This window comes from Myotis davidii, unplaced genomic scaffold (genome assembly GCF_000327345.1).
Source record: "Myotis davidii unplaced genomic scaffold, ASM32734v1 scaffold447, whole genome shotgun sequence".
Lineage (NCBI taxonomy): Eukaryota > Metazoa > Chordata > Mammalia > Chiroptera > Vespertilionidae > Myotis > Myotis davidii.
The window spans coordinates 306,702-316,978 of NW_006297827.1; the positions used below are offsets into that span (position 1 = coordinate 306,702).

Sequence of the window (10,277 nt, forward strand, 5' to 3'; positions counted from 1 at the left end):
TAATTTTGCTACTGTTATAAATCGTAATGTAAATATCTGATATGCAGGATGTATTTTCAGGGGTCGCGACCCACAGGTTGAGAACTATTGGCATGGATGGACCTAGAGAGCATTATGCTAAGTGAAATAAGCCAGTAGGAGAAAAATAAATATCACATGATCTCACTCATTTGTGGATTATAATGAACAACATAAAAAGATGAGCAAAAATAGAGCCAGAGGCATAGATGCAATGAACAGACTATCCAACTGAAGAGGGAAAGTAGGGGAAGCAGGGAGGGTAAGAGATCAACCAAAGGACTTATATGCATGCATATGAGCATAACCAATTGACACAGACAGTAGGGGGGTGAAGGCATGTGCTGGGAGGTGAGAGCAGCCAGGGAGAAGTCAATGGGGGTAATAGGAAAGTTATGTAATACCTTAAACAATAAAGAATTTTTTTAAAAAGACACAATCTGGATTTGTTTCCTGAGAAACTGTGCCCTACAACATACTCCATCAAATGTCTGGCATCTACTCCATAGACTATCCTCATCCTTGTATGTCTTATTGAGTGGGGTCACAGATGTGCCTTTGAGATTCTAACTACAGCTACTGACAAACTAATCTTTTCTGTATTACTATAAAATCAAGAGAAATAGAAGATACTCAAATATTCCCTATTTTTGGTAGTTAAAATAAACACCATTATTTCAAATGCTCTGCACAGAGATGCTAACATATTAATCACTGATTGAATGAGGAGTTTGCGAGAGGAACCAAGGGTAAAGTTTCTAGATGGTGATAATGATTAAAGACTTTCAACATGTTCCTTTTAGACAAATAACCCAGTAATTCTGAGAACTGATTGTTACAGATGCTAGAACCATGGCTCCTAAAAGGTGAAAAATATTTGGAGAATCTTCCTTCAAGGGAAGACTCTTCACTAATTGTGGCCTGAGCCTCAAGCTAACCCAAATGCCATGGACTTATACTGGCTTTGTCCCCTCCAATTGGCCCATGAACCCCGGCTGCAGCCATTTCAGAAGCCCGTGATTGCAATAGACACCAGAAAGAAACTCCTTTGGGGATTTCTATAGCTGTCCCTATATGTGTATGTGACAACCTTATCACCAAGAAGAGAATCCAGGCTGTGGGGGAAGAAGCATGAAGACACCAGGAGACCTAGGCTCCCTCTGCTAACCAGCTGCTTATTTGGAGTCTCTGTATCTCCTTTCACACTGAAGAATTGTGATATTATGATACTACAAACTTGAGAGAAGAAAGTATTTTGTCCATTGTACTTGTGGATGAGCTGAAGTGCAGAGAGGTAAATGGCATATAGCTGGTAAAAGTGGTAGCTCCCGTGGCAAGTGGCAAATCCAGCTCTGCTGACTGCCAGTCCAGTGTTCTTTCTACAGTCTCATAGGAAAGGACTACACAAAGGCAGCTTGTGAGGCATGTTTCCATTGGCCAATGTGTTTTTAAAAGTTTAAAGCTGAATGCACTTTTCATTTGCACAGGCCCATCGCTCCTGTATCATGCCCACTGTATCCTCATTTCCATGACTGCCTAGCCCTGAGTTGTAATGCTGTTACAGAAACAAATATTCATACATGATTTATTTAATCTCACTAGATTTTAGTACTTTATTAGATATATATATTTTTTGTTTTGTCACTTCTCAATGTTCAGCTAGTTAATCTGCACCAAGATAATTACAAATAAACACACTGACTTTTAAAAAATAAAACAACTGGCCTTGTGGTGAGAGATTATCTTTGGGGGCATGGTATACTCTATTAAACATGATCAGAATCTGGTAGCATACCAACCTTTCATCATTCTAAGTCTATTCATCTAAAATCTTACTTCTCAAATGCCATCATTTGTAATATTTAGCCAAATAATATGGACAGAAACACATAGAAGACTTTTAGAGACGATGTCCTTCACCCATTCTCCAGAGTCACAAAGGTGCGGCTCTGTCAATGCCCACACTGTTCCAGGAACAGAAAGTGATCACTCATACCTCTGGGTTGAGACTGAAAGCTTTTGCTGGCTTTCCCACACAAAGAAAATCAAAAATGATTTCTTTCATTGCAAAATCTAAACGTTCCTGTAGTGAAAAAGAGAAAACAAAACAAGTGAAAAAGTGTTAAGATACAAATTAAACATGAAATATCTACTTTCTTCACATGTACCAAACAGGTGGCTACTAAGAGTAGAATCTGGCTCAGTGCCACGGGTCACTCCCTGAGGAAGAACATGCCCACTGAATCTGGAGCTGCTTCTGTTTTTGTGTAATGCACAGGGATGCTCTCATTATAATGCAATTATGAGCAATTATATGTAATATATACAATTATTCCCCAAAGCACAGAATGACTAATAACCCAAAAACAACAACAGAAAAATAAAAACACTTGAAGTCTCTGGGCTTATATGCAGGCTCAACTTTTCCTGCTTATTTTGCAAATGCTGACACCTTCTTGAAATTCAGTTTAAAATGTATTATTTCAAAGCCACTGCAAAATGAGCATTTTCTTCTATTCTCTAGCATTTCAAATTCTTTGGCTCATATTACAACAGATAATTCTACAAGTGAAATGAATGATCAACAAATAAGATACTTAAGGTTACTTAAGTATGTCAAGGTTACTTAAATGAGAAGGTTGAAGCCAGATTCTAATAATTTGGGACAGTGGCTATGAAGATATGACAGATTTATTTTATAAAACCTATTGCAGCCAGAACCAGTTTGGCTCAGTGGATAGAGCGTCGGCCTGTGGACTCAAGGGTCCCGGTTTCGATTCCGGTCAAGGGCATGTACCGTGGTTGCGGGCACATCCCCAGTGGGGGGCGTGCAGAAGGCAGCTGATCGATGTTTCTCTCTCATCGATGTTTCTAACTCTCTATCCCTCTCCCTTCCTCTCTGTAAAAAATCAAAAAATATATTAAAAAAAAAAAAACCTATTCCAGAATAATTGAAGCCTATCCTCAGCCACATGATAACTACATGCAGAAAGGTTACATTAATTCACCTGCCTGCCAAGTAAGTAATGTCCTTTCCCTAAGTACAAATATTATAGAGGCATTTCAATGTGCCAATCACACAGAGAGATATATTAAACTAGAGGCCCGATGCACAAAATTCATGCAAGCGTAGGCCTTCCTCCCCCCCTTCCCCCATCCCCCAGCCGCTGGCACCAGCTTCCCTCAGGCACCTGGGACCCGGGCTAACTTCCCTCTGGCTGCCCGCAGGCACCTGGGACTGGGCTAGCTTCCCTCTGGCCCCGGCTTTGTCTGGAAGTACGTCTGGTCTAATTAGCATATTACCCTTTTATTATTATAGATAGTAACAATTAAACCTATGTCTTTATATCAATGTCAATTGTGTTTCAACAGTATTTTCATACCTATTTTTTCCCTTTATCCACTCAACATTCTAGGTATAATAGGCAAGTATTTTCACTCACATTTTACAGATACAGAAACTGAGAAAAAAAGATGTTCTCTGACTTGTTCAGGGGTAAAGAGCTGGCTCGAGGCACAGACTGGGCTAGAATAACTGTCTTTTCATATTCCTTTGTAAATCACAAAGTTGGAGTAAAACTTCGTGATTTACTCACAAAGTGAATTATAAAGTAAAAATCTTAGGTCTAAATAGTAAATTAAACACTAAAAACTATGTTTAATATTATTGGTGCCAGTTTTTAAGTAATTTAATACATGTAAAATACTGAGAACTGTTCTTAGCAAAGAGTGAGTGCTTGATAAATGCTAATATTCCTATTATATTCTTCTTTTTCACAGAATGAAAGATTCAGCATTATTCTTTACTCATCAAATTTCACTAAATTATCTTCTTTTGGTTTCCTCCAAACATCAGACTCTTTTGTTTCCTCCTGATTTGCATAATCCAGAGCAGAGAATCATGGGGAAAAAAAGCCAGAGACTGAGTTAAGAGACACCTTTACTAACATGCTCTAGGACCTTAGGTGAATCACTTAAACTCTGTCTCTGTTCCTTCATTTGTCACATGCTGAAAGCACTCTACATTCCCATGTCACAATTTGTTTTGAAGCAAAAGTCACCAGCTATGTGTGAAAACACTTATAAACCCATTCTGAAAAGTCAATACATGTGAGCTATTTTAGACACCTCATCTGTTAGTACATCCTAAGAAGGAGACTGGCTACTTAAAGATAATGAGAAGACTCACTCCAGAAGCTTGTCCATTACCTGGGCAATGAATTGAATAATTTTCACAAAGATGTTCAGAGGCATATCCCTTGGCACCACACCACGAGACCCTTTGGGGAATAGTGTTGTGACGATGGTGATAAGGCGGCTGAAAGAGGAGGGAAGACAGAGAAAACAAGATTGGCTGAGCTCCAGTTCTTCAAGGGAAAATAGCAGATGTTTCACCTTATCTTAGTATTAGACAAGATTCAGAAAAAGAAAACAAACCACTTTATCCCTTTCCATTAGCATAATTTCTCTATGAAAAGTGTTTCTGGAAAAACTAAGGACAGTTGGAAAATTGTAGCCATTTCTTTTTTAATGTGACAAATACATTCCTGGACATGGAACTTGGCTGTCCCGGTTGAGACTGCAGTTTCTGTCACGGCTGCTGAGCTAATAACTAAGGACTTAGATCTTGCAGGAACTGTCAGCTTCCAATTGGGTTAGTGTAGGTAGTAATAAAACAAAACATCCTCTCACTGGCTGAGGGATGCGGCTATCATGAACTCAGTGATGTGATTACCGTTAACCCAGGGCAGCTCCTTACCTCTGAGTAGCTGTGTTGCTTTCACATTTAATTCGAATCATGTAAACCCAAAGTAATCTGTACAGAGATTCCAGTGCAACTCGAGCCATCTTGGGGTCTTTATTCTACAACAGAAACCAAGATGTAAGATTGCAGAGTAAATGGTGACATATGAAGATTATTATTTTCTCAATGCCTGGAAATGAAGGGCCCCTACAAGGGACACCGCATAATCGGGGACTTGTGGGGTTTTTGCCTCTTGGTGTCCATTGGGTAAATCATCTATGAGGAGGGATCCAAATAGCCTAGAGGGTAGGAAAGAGTAGTTCTGGGGGAAAGCATGTCATTCCCTCCTTTGCCAAATAAAAACTTGAGATTGCCTTTTTTTTCTCCAGTACCAGGGAGCTCATTCTCCCAGCACCAAGAGGAGAACCAATCTATTCTTTCTATTGCTGTTATGCCCTTGTCAACATTATTATTGCTTTTATTCCTCAAACCCCAACCCCATCCAATTAGCCTTAAACATTTATTGAAGCTAATATACAGTCAGGCACTGTGCTAGAACCTGGGAGGTAGATATAAAAGATCCTTTTCCTGATGTATTCCCAATCTATAGGAGCTGGGAGACAGATAATAAAGCAATCAACAAGATCTAAGACAGTGTGAAAAGCTGATAGGGATAGGAGTTAGAGGAAGAGAAGGGGAACCTGTGGTAAACTCAAGGACCGAGGTCAGGAACAGTTCTCATGGGTGGCCTGAAACTCAAGTGAAATTTAATCCATTTACCTACTCAGGGCCAGTTACTGTACTTGGCACTAGAAATATTGAATGGCATAAAAAGTAATGGAAGCCTGGCCAGAGTGGCTCAGTGGCCAGGAGATCACAGTTCAATTCCTGGCCAGGGCACATGCCCGAGTTGCGGGCTTGATCCCCATTGCAGGGGAGGGTGTGCAGGAGGCAGCCGATCAATGATTCTCTCTCATCATTGATGTTACTATCTCTCCTCCTCCCTTCCTCTCTGAAATTAATAAAAATATATTTTAAAAAAATAATGGGAAGGGAGAATACTTTAGGCAGAGGCAACAGCACATGGAAGCTAGGAGAGCTATGCCAGTGCATGGGAACAAGTGAGGGAGCAGTGGTCAGTGAGGCTCAAGAGGAAGGCAGGAGTCACACGAGGGATCCTACATGCCATACTAAGTAAGGGAACAGAGTTCTCATGATGATAACAGGAAGCCACTACAATTGAGGAGACATGTAAGAAGTCCTGTCTGCTGTGTAGGAAACAGAAACAAGGCAAGGAAACCAGCTATAGCACAGCTAGCAGCTTTCAGGCAATAACACATCAGCCAGAGAGGAGGAAACTGAGCCCCTCTGTGCTCTCCTATCTTATTATATTCCTTTCTATTTAAAAAACGTAGATTAAGTGGTTCCCAGTGCCTATGGTATCAAGTTAACACTTCTTGACATGGTATACATGACTAGCCAATATGTGGCTCTAACCTACCTTTCCTACCTCCCTCCTGTATTCTCCCACAAGCTCCCTAAACCTTAGGTAGGCTATATTCATCCATTTCCATTTCAGGAGATGGCTTCCCTACTCCCACACCTGAGTCCTTCCTTTCTATCAGATGAACCCTACCTCTGTATAGTCTACTTGTGCAGGCTTTCTGTTTTACCTCAGTGTCCTGAAACCCATCCCATTAAAACTGTTCCCTCCTGAGTATCCCCTGACGAGCAAACCTCTAGTAGAGCCCTTCAACTTCATGTTTAGATATCTGGGAAAAGGGGCATTTTTACCCTGGACATCTACTGGCATTCCGGCCATTTTTCAGGGGATTGATACATTTGCTAAACAGTCTTTAAATATCCCTCAACTTCTTATAGGTCTTTGCTTTTACGTTACTACTGTTTCCTTATCCCTCCATTTATCTTGTCATAATTCTTTTAGCTGTTTTATTCTTTTTTAAAAATATATTTCTTTATTAATTTTAGAAAGGAAGGGAGAGAGATAGAAACATCAATCATGAGAGAGAACCACTGATCAGCTGCCTCCTACATGCCCCCTACTGGGGATCAAGCCTGCAACCCCGGGCCAGAATCAAACCTGGGACCCTTTAGTCTACAGGCCGATGCTCTAGCCCAGTGATGGCGAACCTATGGCGAACTTGTGTGAACTTCCCTCTATTGATATATAAGTATTTTATATGTGTTTTGTATATCATTCAGAATTCTCTCCTATGCCTTATTGCACCTCTGACACGCAAACTCATTTTTTTGGTTGATTTTTGTTAAATGGCATTTAAATATATGAAATAAATATCAAAAATATAAGTCTTTGTTTTACTATGGTTGCAAATATCAAAAAATTTCTATATGTGACATGGCACCAGAGTTAAGTTAGGGTTTTTCAAAATGCTGACACACCGAGCTCAAAAGGTTCGCCACACTGCTCTAGCTACTGAGCCAAGCTGGCTAAGGCTAGTGGTTTTATTCTTAGGGCAGATAATTCAGGCACTGATTTTTTGTAGAATTCATAATTATTTAAAAGTTAAAATAAAATTTATCTTTAAACTATTTACTAAATAAAGATGAATCAGGTAAAGATTGGAACGAGTATAGGGAGTAGTTTTTAAGATTTAGAAAAGATAGTTCTTATGTCTATATAGTCTTAAAATAACTTTTTAGTGTGATCACTATTATAAGATTCTAAGTTTCTATATGCATTTTGCTCTACCTCTGGGTTCTTTTTAGTTCTATTAGTCTGTCTATTAATGTGGTAATATCATACCATTGTAAATTTTGAGGTTTATAATGTGTTCTATTATCTGGTATGGCTTAGTCTTCCACTATCCACTGCTTTATTTTTCTTTTAATTTTATTTTTAGGCTTGACCAAGATATTCCTCTATATTTATTCTTCCAAATACACTTTACAAGTACTTTTCTATCTCCAGGAGAAAAAAGTCTCATTTTTTTAGATGCATGCTTTCTACATAAACGATGATCTTTTTTTTTTTTTTTTGCCTGTAATTAAAACAGGTATGGTATACTTTGTAATTTGTCAAATGTTTTGGTGACATAAACAAACTTTAAATAAACTATCAAACTACTAAAGTTGCATTTGAAATACGCCATCATTTAAAAAGTTTAGAAATTCTAATTATCCTTCCTCCAATCAGTGCAAAGCAGTCAACATGTATGAGGTGCTTACCTAGCAGTTAAAAACAGACTCTTAGACACACACTGCCTGCATTTGAATATTCCCCACTCTGCAATTTATTAGCAGTGTGGCCAACTTCAAGGAAGCTCCTAATTTCTCTGGGCCTGATTTCCTACATGGAATGCAGACAAGAATTCCATCTGCCTCACAGGAGTGGTATGAGAATTAAACGAATTAATGCACATAAGGTATTGAGCACTGTTCTTGACCACAGTAAAGATTATTATGTACAAGGCACCAGGGCCCAGCAGCAAAGAGGGAGGTGTAGGCCCTGATTTCTGGGAGCTTCCATTCTAGTGGAAATGTCTTCTCTGTTGTGAACTTCCCTCTATTGATATATAAGTATTTTATATGTGTTTTGTATATCATTCAGAATTCTCTCCTATGCCTTATCGCATATTGTGAATCATGATGGGGTAGGAAAAATATCATCGAAGTTCTACTGGAGAGCCTAACTGGCATCTCCTGTTTAAACAACTTTCTGTCTTCTGTTTAACCTCAACTTCCTTTATACTATATTCCTGCCCCCCTTCCTCACAGTTATCTTTTGGCGTGTCTTCTTGTGACCAATGTTATTTCACTATTATGAATATGTGAAATATATGAAATAGATGGTCTATTTTTGCTCCCATAAAGACTGAAGAGCAAAGTGGTAGACTTAAGGTTTTATTCTGTTTTACAAATGGATCCTGTACTGGTAACTAATATTTTAGCATTTCAAGATGATATCATTGATGGCTCTGACTGCCCCCCTAAAGTGGTTTCCTTGCCTATTTCCCATTCTTGGTACTGTCAAATGATATCCTTAAACCACAGACATGGTTGTTGACTTTCCTGCATTTAAAGTCCTTAAGTAGCTTCTAATTACCTCCTGGACAATGTTCAAATTCTACAGGGCCTTTGGTGACCTGATTCCCCCAAGACCACCCTTGCCTTTACCTCGGGCTGGTGCACCCTGTTCTGTACTATCCCTTCTACAACTCCCTGAGTGCCTGGAGTGCCTTCCTATCCTGGTCTACTTGGAACATTCTATCTCTCTGGCAAGACTCAGTGAGGTGTGGCTCCCTCTGTTATGTTTCCCTATCCCTCTACTCTCTCCTCCCCAGAAAGACTGCCAAGTGCCCCTGCTTTCTGGCTTCTAGAATGTTGGTCTATCCCTTCACTTTTCTGTGAGGTCTAGACTGTGAGCTCCAGGGACTCTGAGTTGCTCATCATTGGGTTCCCAGTGATTGCCATAGACCAGATTATTAATAAATATTGAATTTTAAAAAGCAAATTGTGAGTAGTAGCTAAAGCAAAATTTGAGGCATAAGCAAGACTTCTTTCTATAGAGCCTATGCAGAGGCAACCCTTGGTGTGTGGCCAAAGCTAACTTACGTGATGCTAGAGGCCTGGTGCACGGATTCGTGCACTGGTGGGGGGTCCCTCAGCCTGGCCTGCAGAGATTGGCCAAAATTGGCAGTCCAACATCCCCCAAGGGATGTAGTAGTGCTCAAAGCGATAGGCGACCGGGGAGGAGCCTGAGCCTGGGCTGGGCGCCATGCAGCTCCCACTCATCCTGGCTCCGCTGTACCTGCTGCTGCTGCCACTTGGTAGGCTAGCTGCCGCTTTGCTGTGGTCTCTGTGTGCCCATCCTAGGGCGATACCGGTGCGCCCATGACTGAGAAGTGGCTGCGGGCTTGTGCCCAGTCAGTCCCGATTCCAGTCCCAATTACAGTCCCGGTCTGGATGGGGGAGGGGTGCGCAGGGGGAGTGTCCGCAGGAGAGGCTCAGGCCACCGCAGCTGTGCTCGCCAGCCATGAGCCCAGCGTCTGGTGCCTGTTGATCAGCTGAGTGGTGCTCCCGCTGTGGGAGTGCACTGACCACCAGGGGGTACCTCCTGCATTGAGTGTCTGCCCCCTGGTGGTCAGTTGCATCATAGCTACCAGTCAACCAGTTGAGTGGTTGAACGGTAGCTTATACTTTTTTATATATCGATAAGGATATCACAAAACATCTCACATTCAAAAGTGCTTCACATACCATGGCATCTACTGAGGGATTTTATCATTGAGAGAGGCCAAATGACTTGTTCAAATAACAGCTGGGGTAGAAACTGACTTCTCCATAAGTACCATTTTCTCAGAAAATGGAGGATATACCGTATTTGCCGGTGTATAAGACGATTTTTTGGCCCTGAAAAGTATGCCTCCAAGTGGGGGGTCGTCTTATACGCCAGGTACACTTCAGATAGACTGCCCATAGTGCTTGCCCCGTGCCATAGTGGCCTCCCGATGCCCGCCCACTTCATTCCACATAC

General features: G+C 40.9%; 1 protein-coding gene across 1 annotated transcript in view; it reads right to left on the reverse strand.

Annotated features, from left to right (window-relative positions):
• The window catches only part of FRY (FRY microtubule binding protein), a 409,004-nt gene that overhangs the window by 238,686 nt on the left and 160,041 nt on the right, over positions 1-10,277 (reverse strand). Inside the window, exons 12-14 of the mRNA XM_015570438.1 lie at positions 4,778-4,881; positions 4,228-4,336; positions 2,015-2,101 (exon numbers count right to left, since the gene is read on the reverse strand). Coding sequence (XP_015425924.1) covers positions 2,015-2,101; positions 4,228-4,336; positions 4,778-4,881 — 300 coding nt within the window. The remainder of the gene's footprint in view (positions 1-2,014; positions 2,102-4,227; positions 4,337-4,777; positions 4,882-10,277) is intronic.